The sequence below is a fragment of the Montipora capricornis genome, chromosome 2 (assembly GCF_036669925.1).
Source record: "Montipora capricornis isolate CH-2021 chromosome 2, ASM3666992v2, whole genome shotgun sequence".
NCBI classification, from domain to species: Eukaryota; Metazoa; Cnidaria; class Anthozoa; order Scleractinia; family Acroporidae; genus Montipora; species Montipora capricornis.
In genome coordinates, this window is record NC_090884.1 from 46,871,315 (window position 1) to 46,888,814 (window position 17,500).

General features: G+C 39.7%; 1 protein-coding gene across 1 annotated transcript; it reads left to right on the forward strand.

Annotated features, from left to right (window-relative positions):
• The first annotated feature begins 1,770 nt into the window (after positions 1-1,770).
• On the forward strand, positions 1,771-16,679 carry LOC138024399 (deoxyhypusine synthase-like). Its single transcript, XM_068871608.1, has 8 exons — positions 1,771-2,144; positions 7,989-8,153; positions 8,640-8,858; positions 10,388-10,474; positions 11,486-11,591; positions 12,347-12,450; positions 15,087-15,212; positions 16,558-16,679. The coding sequence occupies exons 1-8, from the start codon at positions 1,953-1,955 to the stop codon at positions 16,633-16,635; spliced, it is 1,077 nt and encodes a 358-aa protein (XP_068727709.1). The 5' UTR covers positions 1,771-1,952; the 3' UTR covers positions 16,636-16,679.
• The last annotated feature ends 821 nt before the right edge of the window (positions 16,680-17,500 follow it).

Sequence of the window (17,500 nt, forward strand, 5' to 3'; positions counted from 1 at the left end):
AGACCATACAGTTCATTTGCATTCCCTCTCTCTCCATGGGAAAGGGAAAAGAGTGTGCCCTCGAGTTGACTGAGAATTAGGCTAGTTACAGAATATAACAATTCAGATGCGGAATTAACCCATTTGATTAATCTAAGAACAACGACAACATGGTCAATCCAAAAATAATAATGATTTTACCGAGTAGAAGTATTTGACTATTCCCAATGAATTCTGAGTACGAAATACAACTATATCATTGTCTCTGCAATGGAATGTCGATTATAAAATGATAGAAAAGCGAGCATGCTAGATCATGTCAAGCGCAGTTGATTTCCCTCTATTTTATTTCGAAAGAACAGAATTAATTCTTGCTTTCACTTGTATGTAAATATTTTACAAAACTTACTCATTAGGTGTTCCAGTGACCCGCAACGGAGATACATTTGCCGGCAGAGGTTTCTTTGATATTGGAGCAGCTTTAGCGGGCGTCGACGTCAGTATGGGTCTTTGTAAAATAAGAAAGACGTGATCAATATTAACTAACAGCGAAATTTTAATCGTTCCCTTATTTGTATATTGCGTTTTTCACGAAGATTTTCACCCTATTCATATGCTAATGAGTAAATGTAGAGAAATTTTTTAGCGAACACAAGGAAGAAAACACACCTTCAAGGACATCCTTGTGGTCGACCCTTCGTCGCTTTCCAAGAGGAGTATCATCAATGTCTGTGCGTGGTCCCGCTTTAGCGAAGAATTTAAAATTATTTTCCCTAGAATAAAAGGATATTAAAACAATCATTAAAAAAATACTTATATTTGCATACAATACCATACCAATTCCAACTCAGGCTTACCTTCGTCTTTGTTCCAGAGAGAGTAGATGGCTTGCAAACTTTGAGTCCGCATTGAAACCACATTTTAATTTCGCCGAGACCCAGGAGGAATAAATAATAGCATCGAGCCAAATCCTTTTATGTCCTCGATCCCAAACTTTCCTTTTTGCCGCGCTGCTGTCGTATATCCTCTTTCGTCCGCTACCAGCCCGATGACCGCCAGCACTTGACATTATAAATGACGAAAATAGTGATCCAGGAGCCAAAACGAATAAAAATATCGAAACAGAAAGCTTATTTAATTACAAGAGATTGATCCTTGAAAGTAAATGTCGCTTCTCGGCTAGAGATGGACGTGATAGAAAGCGATTGAAACAGGCTGACTGAGTCTTCGACGGAATTTGAAAAAGTTGGCCCGACTTTTTCAAAGCGCCTTTCATTGCTACACGCATGCGCCTGAGATGACATAGTCCCTTTAAGCAGTTGGTTTTTGCGAGCATCCATCTTTGTCTTTCCAAAAACTGGCGTTTGTTTTTCTGTTTTTCGAAATTAAGCGAATTTCCGAAACTGCTGAAATTGGAGTTTATGGAATATACACCAACTGCCAGAGACACTGAAGACTCGCTGAGCTCCACACTTAAAAATCGCATTGTAATGTTTACTTAGTAAAAAAAACAACAACGGAATCACAGTTCCACGATGGTCGTCACGCAGTCACGCAACGTTCTCTCGTGTTGTTGTAATTGTCAATGTTGTTGTCTGACTTTAGTACAAACAGTTTGTAGTAAAATCAGAGTCGCGCAGGAAATTTGCTTGCCAATTCTAAATCGGACCTCAAGGGATCGAATCCAGTTTTATGATAAAAAAAGACAACAACATTGAGAACAATTTTGCGAAAACAAGCAAATGAGAACGTTGCGTGACGACCATCTTGTTCATCCCGGTCCCCGGCCTCGGCCCCTCGTTTTGTGTTGCTGCATGCCTCGTGCAGTTTCAAAGCGAGTCCTGGTGCACAAATGAGTTGCGTAATCTTATGCAAATCAAACTCATTTCCTTCACAATAGTTGAGCACCAACCGAGAAACAGCAACTCGGAAATGGCCCATTAGCACATCCTCTTCCGAGGCAACAACCAAAAATGACTGACATTCCGCAAATGGTCAAAGATGCAATTCTCATGGCTAGCGATCCAGTGCCTGAAGATTCGGTAGAGGTAAGAGGATATGACTTCGGCAATGACGTGAACTATCGCGCGTTACTTGACTCGTACCGGACATCAGGATTTCAGGCAGCACACTTCGGAAGGGCTGTGGACGAAGTAAACGAAATGGTAAGACCTTACAAGTTTAGCCCCGGACACTATTGTGCATGTGTTCGTGTAGCGGCATCGTCTGAAGAACATGTCCATTCATTTGGTCCTGTATGTTTCAATATGGAGAGCACACACCTCCCACCAATGTTGGCTGAGTTCGATTCACCGGTTCGGCGTCATGCGTTGTTGAGTTTGTTGGTTATCGATCTGGTTTTTCTCCGGATACTCGATCGAGTTTTCCAGTATTTTTTTATTTCACTTAAACGGGCACTACAAGACTGGAAACTGCGGGGGACACTGGCAAGTTCATTATTCTTTTTTGCACTAATTTGGCCTTGCTCAAAGGAGACCTTCAAGAAAAGCGTTAATATATATATAATTATATATATATATATATACACCCGTTTTCAAAACGTTGCAATTTCAAAGTATATATGATATATATATGCCTTTTGTTTTCTCATCAGAAAGGTGAGACACGGAGTATGTGTATTTCACGCTGAAAGAACAATGCGTTTTTCTTTTAAAAAAAATAATATTCAAAAATTGACGAGAAAAATCCCACAAGCTATTTGAGGGAAATGGAACAGTATTTAATTGATTCAACCGGGAGTTCTTTAATCCTAATTTTTTTAAATGTTCGTTACGGGAACTAATATTTCACGGGTAGTAATCACAAAGAGGTGTGGTCTGTAAACCCACCAACAAAACAACCTTCGAACCAACCAAAATTTATGACTCATTAAGTCATTTAAGCCTTGGAATGATTCACCATGCACACGGGGTTCATGCCAGCAAGGCCGAAATCGAGAAAAGCAAAACAATGAGTAAAGTGCTACTCATGCTTCCTCGCTATTGCATCAGGAGGCTGACAATAACTCGTGGCTTTGTGGAGATGACAAGAAATCGCAAACAATAAGTGTTTTGGGGTAGACTTTCATATACTGGACTAAAATGGCGGAGGACAAAAGAATTATTGTTATTCCGATTAGGCCTTGCTAATTGGCTATTATGTTCACGTTGTTCTTTTGTTTTACGGGCATTAATTATTTCGGATCCGGTATATGAAAGACCAGAACAAAGCGAATTGCCAAGACAATATTCCCAACAAACATTATCCAATTATAAATTCGTTAGACACCTTTCAAAACTCAAAGATCAAGCCATAAGTAATGAAATATAGGAAGTTTTCAACCAACCTCTAGAGACACCAATAACAAAATAAAGAAAAGTACGACTTCTGGTGGACGAACAAAAGAAGCTAACGAAAGATCTTTTGTTTTCGTCCACCAACATGGCGGCGATGACAGTCATGTGAAAACCTTATACAACTTAACTTTCTCCAAAAGTAATTTACGTTCTACTTTTTTTTTTGGCTTTTGAGTTGAGATGTGTGGCGAAACTGCTCTGTTCTTCATGGTAATTCGGAAAAGAGCTGACTAGTAATCACCATCTTCATAACCCGAGCAGTTCTTTCAGTTAGGAAAAAAAACACTGAGTTGTTAAGTTGTTAAGATACTGCCTTTCTCACATACCTTATTCTTTTCAATTATAAAAAAAAAAAGAGAAGAAAAGGTATGGTGGATGCTACAAAGAGGTAAACTGGTGAAATTCAAACAAAGCCTTCAAAAGGTTTGACACCAGCTATTGTTCTTTCCTTTTGTAAATATGGCCCCCTATTGTTTTTTTCTGTCAACACCTTTCTGATGAGAAAACAAAAGGCATATGTATATCATATATACTTTGAAATTGCAACGTTTTTGAAAACGGGTGTATGTATATATATATATATATGTATAAATGAATGAATAATCAGGACACGATCATACTTTTGCCTCTGGTTTTCATACAGGCCTGTTTCGTACAGGACGTTCAGTTTGTCCTGCACTCATCAGTGTGTAACCAAGAGTGATTTTATTCGTTGAAGATTACCGCTTTATAGTCATACATGGCCGTTCGTGTTACACGCTCCTATTTACCTAACGTTCTTCAATAGGTATTTCTCATTGTGTCTACATTTACTAATCAACTCGTTGCGCTTATTGAGTGTTGCTGTTTGCGGCTGGCATATGATGTAATATTTTTCAGCTATGCATAAATTACAACGTTTTGTCGCGTTAGTATAATGCGAGGCGTGACAAAGAATTTTCCACGAAATTGAATAGTCGGTCTTGCTGTCCTTTAATTGCCAAATGTATTTGCTCAGTTCAGTTGAGTTGCTCTTCGCTCTTGCTTTAAACGATGCTTTATGGTTTGCGTACCTTGCTTTGAAATCAGTTGCTGTGAGTCCTACGTACTTTTCTTCCTTTTCGCTGGTCTTCACCGTTGCCTGATACACGATGTCTCTTGAGAGGCATTTTCCTTGTAATGGGCACGTGGTATTCCTCGGACAATTGCATTCCTTCTGGACATTATCTTTGCTGCCTTTTGCCAGTTTTCTTTTGTTATTTCCTTCGATGAAACGCAACAGAGCAGTTCCTTCGATGAAACGCAACGAGTTGATTAGTAAATGTAGACACAATGAGAAATACCTATTGAAGGTCTTGTGATCACGCTCTCTCGAAGATGTATTAAAACAAACGCGCAGCTTGACTTCTCTGTCTCCTGATATTAGACCAACAAACACAGCACTTGATACAAAGAGGGTCAAGGTTTTGCATGTACTGTATATTAACAAGTTATCGTGCAATTTGGGACAAATCAGCTCTCAAATTATTCAAGTTGCACTCGCCCTGCCCTACGGGCTTGTGCAATTTGGTTGCCTTTGAAAATTTAGTCGAGCTGATTTATCCCAAATTAATTGCGCTTGAACGATGGTAATTACCCATACAAATTCATTGGCAGAAAGTGTCTTTTCATTTTTGTCCAAAGAAAATCCGTTTTCACAAAATGACAATCATTTTTACATGCTAATTTTTAAGACAATCTTTATTTTAGAATACCCATTCTCTCATTTGCATACGAATAGGGTGTATTGTTCAGGGCTTTCAATAACTTTTGCAGTAGTGACTGTGGTAATCAATGTAAGCGGCGGTCACTCTTATCTTTTACAAGGGTTTGAGTGAAAATCAAGGCAGAGTAGCCGGCGGTGAGAGACAAATTTCTGACAAACAGACAGCGGTATACCACCGGTGACCGGCTTCTAATGAAACCTCTGATTGTTATATGCCTCATTTTTCAAAGGATGCTGCTGCAAGAATACAACAGCCAGGAATTCCAGAATTGCTCCCAATTTGTTTTTCAACAAAAGACATTTAATGACACAATTTGCCCTGGGGGAGGAGGGGCGGACTCCCATATAAAAAGGGGAGGGATGCTCGTCGTCTCACTTAGGGGTGTAACTTTCGGTCTCACGTAGGGTGTTCTGGGAAAAACGCCATCATATGTAGCCCTGAAGATCTACTTTAGGGTTGCACGCGACGAAATATGAAAGTGTATATTTTCTATGTTTCTTTTTAATTCTTTTTATTTACTCGACTGATTCATATAATGTGTAAAAAGGCCTTTTTTAGGGGTCAAAGAAGCCTCGGCCATGCCCAGATTGGTCTTCTTTAGGGGTTTAATTTAAAATTTCCAACGAGCATTCCTCCCATTTTTATGTGGGAGTCTCCCCTCCCCACCTCCCCCGGCAATTTGCACATTAATAACCAGCAGCATAGAGCATTTAAGCTTCATGGGCCTAATGTTTCACAAAGCCTAATATTTTACATCACCCCTCTGAGCTCCTCCCGCAGTCATCACTGGGAGGAGTGATGTCAAAATGCTGATTTATGTACCTTAATTGATGGAAGATTCTAGATGTTGCAAGTCTAAAGGCAAAGGGTGTGTAAGAGAATGTCATAATAAACAACTTAAGCATGAGCATTTCAATGAGTACTTAAGAGAGAAATGACCCCCCATAATGCACACTTATCTGGAAAATTATTTAAGCGATCTCGCCTCATATAGACACCTGAAAAATTCAGCTGGCTCCAAAAGGATTCGAACCCATGACCTCTGCGATGTCATTGCAATGCTCTACCAACTGAGCTATAACTTAATCAAGTCCTTCACAGGAAGAAATAAGCGCAACAAATTAGCTCAGTTGGAAGAGCATTGCACCAGCATCACAGAGATGGACATCACAGATATGGGTTCCAATCCCATTGGAGCCACCTGAATTTTTCAGGTGTCTTTTAAAAGCGACAAATTGCTTAAGATTGTCCAGCAAAATGCAACAGGTCACTTGTCTCAGTCATTCATAACCTGCACTTGATGATGATGAATTTATTTAAACTCGGGTAAAAATGAGGCTTGTTAGGCCTCTAGGACTCTAGCAATAAATAGAAAAAAAGTATGAATATAAATTATAGTATTATTGTGTCGCTGAACATTCAGCTTTGTTTTTATGAGTTTGGTTAAACGTGCACGCTGTTTACGTTTAATATCGCTCGCGCGCTCCACTTGAATTTATATGTCGCAAGGCTCGTCGCGTAGAGCGTTTGATTTAAAGTCACGTAATCTAAGATTTTCAGTTGTGCAGAAACAACCAAGCTAACCAGTTGTTCATCATGTTTGCTAACCAGTTATTGTAATTGCTAACCAGTGATTCGCTAAAGTTTTACCGGACTGTTTGCTACAGTGTACGTTCAATTACAGAGACAGTCAAGAAGTAAGTTTTCAGTTAGTTTCTAAGTTTATTTTCTGTTTCTTTTGAACATTTGTAAGGCCAAGTGCCAACGCAATTTCTTTGTATTTTAGATCAAATTGTCTTGTTAAATTAAATACGGTTCTTTCTCCGTATTGGCATGTTTGGTCTCTTGTTCAACGGAACAATTATAAGTATAAATATAAATTCTGGTATGAAATTACAACTTACTTAGTTTTCTTATCTCATTCCTGAAAAGGCCAAATTTGTCCACTGATCTTACGTTATCAGGTAATGCATTCCATGCCTTAGCGGCAATGTAAGAAGTTGATTTAAGGCTGTAAGTTGTGATCTTTAAGCTACAGGTAAAACAAGTTTGTGTTTGCCCCTGATAATTTTCTTTTTTTCTCTTAATTTAAATAAAGATTGAACGTACTGAGGCATGTTGTTGTTGAGGGCTTTAAAAATTATATAAAGCATATCTTGTTTCCGTCTACAACTTAATGGGTACAGCCTATCTTTTAACATAGACTATCATATCCATTAGAAAAGTCATTAAATTCGTATCTGAGGGCCCTCTCGTGTAATCTCTCTAATCGGTCACTATCTTCTTTGAGACAGCAATTCCAAATGGAACTACAACAAGAAAAGTGTGGCATGATAAATGCCTTATATATACGTATCTTTGACGAAAATGAAAGAATGTGTTTGAATTGATTAAGTACACCAATTTGTTTGCCTACTTTCTCGATTGACTTAGATATATGACTCTTAAAGTTTTACTTATTGTCAATTACAACACGTAAGAATTCAACATTATCAGTCGCTTTAACTTGAGAACCATCAATGTCCAGTTCTACTTGATCACTTTTTCGTTCGGGCAAAACTAGGAGTTTGCATTTGTCCAAGTTCAGGGTAAGACCACAATCACAAAACCATTTGGAGGTGACTCCTAAATCCCAAGCGAGTACAGCCTGATCCTCGCTTGGAGCTATATCACTTGAAGTTAATTGATTGTCATCGGCATAGTTCGAGAGTTTAGCCTCTGTAACGAAGGAGAATAAGTCGTTCAAAATGATATTGAAGAACACGGGGCCTAAAACAGACCCGGCTGGGGAACTCCCCTGTATATCTTGACAGTGTCAGACTTGGCATTGGCCACTTTAACATGCTGTCTCCCACCACTGAGATAATCTTTGCACTTCAGATATACACTCATTTCATTCAACTTTTAGATAAAGAAGAAACTTGAACCAATTCCAGAACCTGGGAATGGTGTTAGGAATCTTGATGGTGGTGAGCGACCAATTGACAACTGCACAATATTCCTAGGATTCACTTCAAATATGATCTCTAGTGGTGTGAGAGAGTCAATAAAATATCTTCTCAAAAACAACATGGTAAGGCAGTAATCAAAGATTTGAGGTGTCCATTCTTGTATGGCTAATGGGGATAGGGATGACGTTTAATGAAAGCAATTTACTTTTTAAATCAGGCAGTTACAAAAGTTGGACCAAATCAGCTCTGATCAACTCAGATCGCTCACCTTGGATTGACATAAAAAAAAATGGTAAGGCCTCAAGAAATCACCCTAACCGTAACCTTTTAGCTAACCTTGGTGAAATTGGTGCAAAGATCGAATAGTTCTGGCTTACAAAACTGTTTTCGCTTGATCCGAGGTGAGCAATCTGAGTTGATCCGGCCTGTCATTTGTACCTGCCCTTTTAAATCAACTTGTGTTCTACCACTTAGTTTCCATGCTGTTATTATTCACGTCAAGCCAAAATTTCAGTCTGTCTAAGAATGCCATATTTCTTGCTTGTGGCATTCGATGAACTGGGCTTTACATATTTCAGTAGTTATTCATAACTATTAACACCTTTCAGGTTGACTACGTAGTAACAACAGCAGGAGGCATTGAAGAAGACCTCATGAAATGTATGGCCCCGTCATATCTTGGAGATTTCTCATTACGTGGGGCCGAACTTCGAAAAAAGGGAATAAATCGGATTGGTAACCTTATTGTTCCGAACAACAACTATTGTAACTTTGAGCAGTGGATTTTACCAATATGGGACAAGATGCTACAGGAGCAAAGCATGCTGGTATCAATAAAAATACATTCATACTTTTTTAGGCTTCTCAGTATTACATTGTTTCATTGTCTTCCAAGTGTATGTGAAAAACAGCAATAATAATAATAGCAATAATAATAATAATAATAATAATAATAATACAAATAATAATAATAAACTGACTATACAGTAGAGTCAGCCATTTTCTTCCCTCCCTTTCAAATCGCACATTTCAAGCCACTAGGTGGTCCAGACGTAATCGTTTTACTCTCCCATAATGCACTTTTTTTGCATTCCCCTTGCTGTTCTTTCCAATTCTTTCTCGTCACTCCTCTTCCGAAACAATCCATCACCGTTGGTATCTCTTTCACTGTATACCCTTCCATTTGTTCACGTAGCTCGAAACTCAGTTGCTGTTACTTTTGTTCTTTTTTCCGTTCTTTTCTCTTCTCTGTTCGCTTCAATCTGGCATGAGACATCTAAAGCATAATCTCCTTCTTCTCTGTATCTTCTAGTGTTAAATCTGGTCTCCTTGCTGTGCAATTCATTTGTACAACTTTTCCCCATCATTTACCATCACATTCCCTTTTTTCCATCTTTCGGCATTCCACTTTGTTCCTTCCGGTAACTATCCATTTTCATATTATAACAATCCATATTATTATTATTATTGTTATTATTATTATTATTATTATTGTTATTGTTATTGTTATTGTTATTGTTATTGTTATTATTATTATTATTATTATTATTGACAGATGTCATACCAATGTTTTATGTTTATTTGAAGAACGTGGTTTGTCTGTTATTTCTAACTGTAAATAGATATTGATGTTTTAGATGTTAGGGGACAACTTGTAACATTAATCTAAATGTGTAAGCACCTCATTACTTGCAAATTATATTAATTACAACAAATTAAGATGCAAGTTTGGAACAATTTGGAATTCTTCTTCAAGATGTGGGCAGGATTGTCCTTGAAATTATTTAGAGTTTCCCGCTGGCTGAAGCATGAAAGAAGCAGGAAACAGATTTATCACGCTGCACTGGGGAGTCTGGGTTGTGGCACTTGCCTGGCTTTGAGACATGTGCACTGAGCATATGCAGTTTTTGTCTTCTGCCACCTTAGTGCAAGATCCCTCCCACCCACCCAGTGTAGTGGTAGAATTATGGACATTGGGGACAGTGTTTAATAGTGACACTTTAAAGCCAGTAGTAGGCCAGCATACAGTTGTAACGTTAATTTTTAATGATATTTGTGTAAATGTGTTGTGTTATGTTATGTTAATAAAGGCACTGCTGCACTTTGCGGTAGTAAGCATCTTCAAGTTGGCAACCCAGCGTGAGAATGGGTAGCCCTTTTTATAATTGATCTAAATTTTGTTTACCTTAGTAGTTCCATTGGCCAAATTGCTACCATAACAGTACTACAGCTGTAATTCAACTGAAAAACGTGCCACTACTACTGTTACTGTATTATGGGGATGTGCCTATAAGGTTGCTTAGATACAAAACGTTTGTTTTCCTGTTTTATATTGCACTCGTCATTTTGATGTTAGGGAACAAAATGGACTCCCTCTAAAGTTATAGCAAGGCTGGGTAAAGAAATCAATAATCCAGACTCGGTTTGGTATTGGGCTTACAAGGTAAGATGACAATATGAAAAGCTGTTACTATTATCCTGTCAAGTGATCGAGATATGCAGAGTAAAAATAAGGAAATGTGCTTTTTTATTGCAATTCAAGTTTTATGATGCACAACTGTTTTATATACATTGTCACATGATTTCTAGTTCCCCTTGGAATGAATAAGCATAAGGAATCTTTTTTCAAAACCAAACAAAATTAGTCTTTGGAAAAAAAATGTAGGGGGAGCTGCTTTTTTTCTTGGTGGCTTCATGGATGAGGACAATAAACACTGTAGACCGGGCCTGTCTCTCTGAGACTGCTGGTTATTAAGTGATTTGAAGACTGTGCACCGGTGGTTCAGTTGGTTGAGCACCGGGCTGCCATGCGGGAGGTTGTGGTATTGACTATGGCTGGACCAACCCTCAGGGTCTTTAACCCATGGACTCCCAGGGGTGCCCCATTGACGAGTAAAAAATCGTCTGGTGTTAGACAGAGTAAAATACTAAGTATGGCCGGTTCAGGCCGGCTTGGTAGTCAAAGGGTTAAATAACTGAGAAGAAAGTGATGCCTTTGTAATGACATCTGCAAATGGTTAAACTAAGGACAATAAACCGTAGGCCGGTCTTGAAACCCTTCAATGTTCATAACCGCGTGGGGCGTAAAAGAAGCCACACACTATTAGCAAAGAGTAACGCATGGAGTTCCTGGTGTTGTGGTCTGTCCTCTGTGGCATATGGTTGGGAGGGTAAAAGCTTGGAGACCTAGCTACACCTTGCTACTCTAAATTCCGAGGGTAAATAAATAGATATGATGATGATGATGATGATGATGATGATGATGCAGGCCTGCGGTTTATAGTCTTTATTGGATAAGACCTGACACTAATCATCCGTGGCTTAATGAAGCCACACTTTCTTTTTAGTTGCTTTATGACCCTCTGGGTTAATGGTGACCTTTTCACCAAGATATTTGGCCAGTTTGTTCTGTAATTGACGGATAACATGCAGTGTAATGCACATTTCTCAACAGAATAACATTCCAGTGTTCAGTCCTGCCCTTACAGATGGTGCAATAGGAGATACATTGTACTTTCAATCTTACAAGAATCCTGGTTTAGTAATTGACATTGTAGAAGGTAAATAAACCACAAATTAATGAAAAATAGCTACACTTCTTCATGTTCATTTTTATTTTTACAACAGACTAGGCTCTCGTTGCTCAACACATGGTTAGCACTAATCAGCGTTAAATACCATGGAAACCTTTAGGTTCCGATACCTCTTAACCAAAGGTTAGCACTAACCAGGCTTCGAGCAATCTGTCCTAGGTTATTGTTTTGGATGAAGAGCTCCTTCCCCCTCCCCCGTCCACCCTTCCCCCCCATACTTGGGTCAGTTGTTGCTGGGTATGTGCTGCTGGCCTCTTGGAAACCCCTACCCCTATAGACATCTATTTTATGGCCAATCGTACACCCTGTCTTAGTTTCTTGGGTAAGTGAGAATTTAGCAACCCTAACTTAGTCACTTTCATAAAGCCTTTAAACTAGATCACCCTAAAATGAAATGACGCATTTGGTGTACTAAATGAAGAGTGTCTCAAACCCGCCTAGCCAGAATTTCTTATCCCCAAAATACCGATAATTTGCGATGCCATTCTAGTAACTCTGTTGGGAACTCTGTTGAAAATGCAACCCCACTATAGTCAATCCTGTCGTGAAAATGCAACCCCATCCAGCGGCACATTCCCCAGTAACCCATTAACAGGAAGTATCCCACCCCCACCCCCAGATGAAGAGTTACTGAACCGAGAAAACGACTCCCTGGAAAATTAGTGAGAATTAAGTAATAACTGATTCATTTTATTATTTGTTTGTTTGGTTTTGTTTTTCAGATATTAAAAGAATGAATAATACAGTGCTGCATGCAAAACATACTGGAATGATAATTTTAGGAGGAGGACTGAGCAAGCATCACATATGTAACACTAACGCGATGGTTGGTATTTTTTTTAATTGGGTGAAATTGTTTCCAGCTTTTGATAGGGCTAAGGTATCTGTACGGAAATAAGAAAGTTGCGATTAAGTTTATTCCAAACATCTAAAAGTAGAAAAGTTTGGGAAGTGAACTTAAGTGTCAAGTCCTGTAGCGCTAGGCACTAATTGGACACACCATAAATAACTCAAATTAACTCGAATCAAATCAAATGTTGGTTTTTGAGGAGAGGGGAAAGCCGTTGTGTCAGGGAAAAAAACTCTTCGAGCAGAGTAGAGAACCAACAAACTCAACCCACATTGTACTCTGATTCTGGGAATAGAGCCACATTGGTGACACCCTGCGAGCAGAGCCTCCTTTAAATTTGTCTTTTTCTTTACTGAGGAGGAGAAAAGGAGGCTCTGCCTGAATCGCGTCAACTCTTCGAAGCCGCCGCAGCCCGAACTTCTGGACTAGTCAATCTTGTTTGCTCTCGTCAAACGGGTTTTTCCAGTGTGAGCATCCGTTTAGTGGTAAAACCGATGGTTATAATTGAGCGCGCTGTACCGTGAAAAACCAAGATGGCAGCGAGATCTGGTATATTAGGCTTGGGTTCAAGACTGTATCCTGGCAACATGAAGGGCACACTCAATAAAGATTTTACTCGATTCATGCAGTCTTTCTCGAGAACGCCAAAATCCGGAGCAAGCAAAAGAAAGGCTGTGCTAGCCGGGTGCATTGGTAGGAGGGTGCGGGGTGCATTGGAAGTCTATTGTTTGTTTAAGGCCCCGTCTACACGAATCCGTTTTCATTTGAAAAGGCAACTTTTTCTTTACGGATACGGCTTCCGTCCACACGTATCCGATGAAAACGATCACTGAAAACGGCACTTTTTAAAGAGCCACCAACAACCACAAGTCTTTGCGGGCGTGCAAGCTATCGGCGCCATTTTCTGTAATACAGAAACTAGTATTTCTTGAAAAGTCAAATTCCATCGCCTCACATCGTCGTGTTTTGCATGCCCAGTAGCTTCAAACTTTGTTAATATTTTCCTTAATGTTTAAATATTGTATTTTTGGCGTTATTTGGGTGTTGTGTTCGTGTTAAAAGCGAAATGAAAACTGTGAAGAAAGGTCGTCCGCCGAGGAAGGAAAAGCGCCATGTTATTTGGCTCACTACTTCAACCTTAAGATTATGGAACGAAAGGAGGAAGGCGTTTGGATTAAAAAACAAATCGAACAGCGAATGGGCCTTATGCGTGATGACGTCTGACTAGCTAATTTCACCACCAAGCCTCGTTTGCACAAAATTATTCATGTTATTTGGACATGCAATAATGCTCGCACGTGGGGTTTCTTTTCAAGTTTTCTCCTTTGGAATTTAGCTCATGCTAAAATTTACAAATTGATTTTCGAATTCGAGGCTTGGTGGTGAAATTAGCTAGTCAGACATCATCACGCATAAGGGCTATTCGCAGAAGTTCTTCTTCACGGGATGATGTTGAAAACCACGAGTTCAGAGGATTGCCCGGATGATAACAACAACAAAGGCGCGCAAAGGACACTGGTTGTCGGTGGCCCTTTAAAAACGCTCTCCAGAGTGGAACTTTTTCAAAACGGTGTTTTCGCTTGTACGTGTGGACGGACGAAACCGGAACTTTTCGAAAACGCTTACGTGAAACTGTCAGTTCCAGCACTCCGCGCAATATTATTATCGTATTCAAGATGTCGGACAGGCGCTTCACTTCCTCGTCCTTAAAAGTTGGGCTGTTTTCAAGCAAATGTAGCTTTGCTACTTCTTCAAGCTGACCATTCCAGAAGGCGGTAGAACATTATTTGGTTACTTTAACTAGCGGTGTCAAAAGGCGGAAGGTTGAAACGATTTGGTGGTTGCCCGCCAAGACCTCGACGATTTTATGTAAGACCTGGACCTACCAGCCCAAATAGTTATCGTAAAAGCTTAACGTAAAAGCGAATACTCATGCGTCAAGCATGCGCAGTGGGGTTATCGTTTTCAAATCGATTCTTCGTATATATACGTGTGGACGGGTAAAAACGATGCGAAAACGCTAGGTGTGGACTCGAATTTTTTTGAAAACGGAGAAAAAAAGTTGCGTTTTCAAACGAATACAGATAATAACCTGAGCGGAAGTCATCTTCGGAGTCAAGTGACGGTTGGAAATTCAAACGAATGTAGTGATGCTCTGGTGTTTGTTGTGACTGAGCGTTGAAAAAGTAATTTGGTTGGTTGTGAGGATGGTGAGTGGTGATTGGTGCATTACGATCAGATCCGCTTTGTTAGTGAAGGTCGCAGTAGATTTGTAAGCTGATAGGAAAGAGTTGTGTGTAGTTACGGTTTTCTTTTAAGTAATCGTTTCTAAGGCTCAGCTGGGCGGGTAGAGGTTGGTAACTATTTAATTTAGTATAAATTTGTATTTCTTCCTGATTTGTTATTGAATTCCCGTAAAATAAAATGAATTTTTATTTTCTGTTAAGGAAGGGTAAAAGGTGTAAAAAACTAATTTTCCAAAGAAAAGCTCCGTTGCTCTTGACCTTGCTTTGAAAAGAGGTTTCAAGGTCAAGGAGCTCTCAAACTGCCTGAAGAACTGAAGAAAAAAACGTCAAATGTCAACCCTTTTGGTACCATTTGTGTTTGTTTAGCGCAACGGAGCTGACTTCTCGGTGTTTGTGAACACTGGCCAGGAGTTTGATGGGAGTGACACAGGAGCAAGGCCAGACGAGGCCGTATCATGGGGAAAGATTAAAAGTACTGCCTCTCCTGTCAAGGTATCTCTATCATTACTCTCAGTGTTCGGAAATAAATCAAGTACAATCTTTATTGACGTGTCTAGTTGTTCTAGCACCTTATGGCGCTAATTTGAGACAGACACAATCGATTAGGGATGGCCCCATACCTTCGCCGAATTTGAGCTTCATCTTCCGACAATTCACTGAGAAAAGCGATCCTGAAAACCGTAATAAAGCTTTCTTAACATGATCGGTGCAAAATTCTCGACCAAAGGCATTTGAGGTATGCGCGTCGATTGAAGTCCACTAATCAGCGTATCGTGGTAGGGTTGTGGTTTTGAACTGTCAACGGTCGCGATACGCTGATTGGTGGATTTGAATCGACGCGCATATTATGGTTTTCAGGATCGCCTTTCTCGGTGAATTGTCGAAAGATGAAGCTCAAATTCGGCGAAGGTATGGGGATATCCCTAATCGATCGGATGCTGGTGAGGCCGGACGTTTCGTCTGCTTGTTTACCACTTCACGTCCGGTACTTTGACGCTATAAATTTTTAGATTTGTTGGCTTTTTTTTTTTTTTGGACTTGAGTATCTCAGGAAGCCATGGGCTGAAGAAACACTTAGACAATCGTGCAATAAATCCTGCAAACTAACAAGAAGTCTCATCGCGTTCCAATGCACTTGCTTACCAAACAGAATTATCGATTTAATACCATTTTATTCACACGGTAAGTTAACTTTTCTGGTTTTTTTCTCCAATCTCAAGAATGTAACCAGTATTTCTGAGAGTTTCAGACCTCCTTGAGGCTTCGCTCCCAATACACTTGCAATCGGTCTTACACTCGGAAAACAACCATGTCCGGTACTTTCGTTATCAAATCCGGTACTGTGCAAAGCTTTCGAAAACCCTGAGTTGAACCAGGGACTGACAGGATCAAATTCAAGGAGTGGTCAGAAAGGGTGTGGAACCCGGATCTCGAGGCAAGTGCCATAACCACTGGGCTGCACTGTCTCCTTCCCTATGTAACAAACAGTATGGTCAAAGACCTTGTCATGGTATAATAATTGCAAAATAAGTCTTGGAATGCACAAGAGAGATTGGTGAATGAATATACTCAACTTTACTTCCCTACACTTTCTCCTAAGCATTTTGAGGGCCGCGATATTCGGCTCGATAACCCAACTGGTAGATGGTTTTTATTCACCAGTATTGTCGGTCAACTATCCAACCCGTTTCGACGGGGCTGGCTGACCTTGAAGTTTGCGCACAGCATACCAATCAATACGCAAGAAGTGCGTAACGTTGAACTAGAAGAATGTTGCAGAAGAGAATGTTATTTTTCAAATGTAATTTGAAAACCTTTGTTTGAAACTTCCTGCCAGGTTTACGCCGACGCTACCATTGTTTTCCCGCTTCTTGTTGCCGAGACATTTGCCCGGAATTTCAAAACAAGCAAGTAGGCGTTTGGAATCAGGGAAACAGCTCGTGACCAAAAGAAACTGAGGGCTCTGGGGACAAGAATGGTCTTCAGTAATGCAGTTATTCAGTAGAATGGTCTTTAGTTGATTCATTGCTCTTCAATAAATTGCTGTATTGTTCCACTGTGTGGGGAAAAAAACGTCCTCATACTTCAAACACTACAGACCTTTGCTGCTCGCATGTTTACAGGAACTAAGAAATTTGACCATATCTTGCCCGTGTTGAAAGACCTCCGCTAGATTCCGATTAAAGAAAATCTTACGCGATGCCGTTGTGGCTTTCAACTGTATGACGGGCCAAGCCCTGATTTATCGGGTCTTTTTGCAGGTGTCGGAAAGCATTGTGTTTTTGGTCACTTGGGATTAGTCTTTATTTGGAGTTGTTTTGTTTTTTGTCTTTTGTTGTACGTAATTTCTGCTCCGGTACTTGCAGAAGCTATTGATTTATCCGGCTAACTGATCAATTCTTGTCGAGAATTAATATTACCGCGCGCATTACTTTTCTACTTTCATTATCGTACTGTAAATATTTGGAATGATCTTGACCCTAATATTTAGACTCTTATCATCAACCACTTTTAAGTATCAATTGGAAAGTGAATTGATGGCCAATTTTATGAATAACAGGGACGCAGCTCTTTACAACCTCTAATTTCATTGAATCTCTTTAGGACACAGCTCTCTTGTTCTTAGGGTTAGGCTCCATTGTTTCTTTTGTATCGTTTTTTGTGTCCATTCTTTTCTGAACCAATCCCGGGAGTCGTTGCGGCCCGATTTTGAATGCAATTTGGAATAAATGAGCACGAGTAAATTTTTTCAAAAACGACCAAAATTACACAAGCAAAAT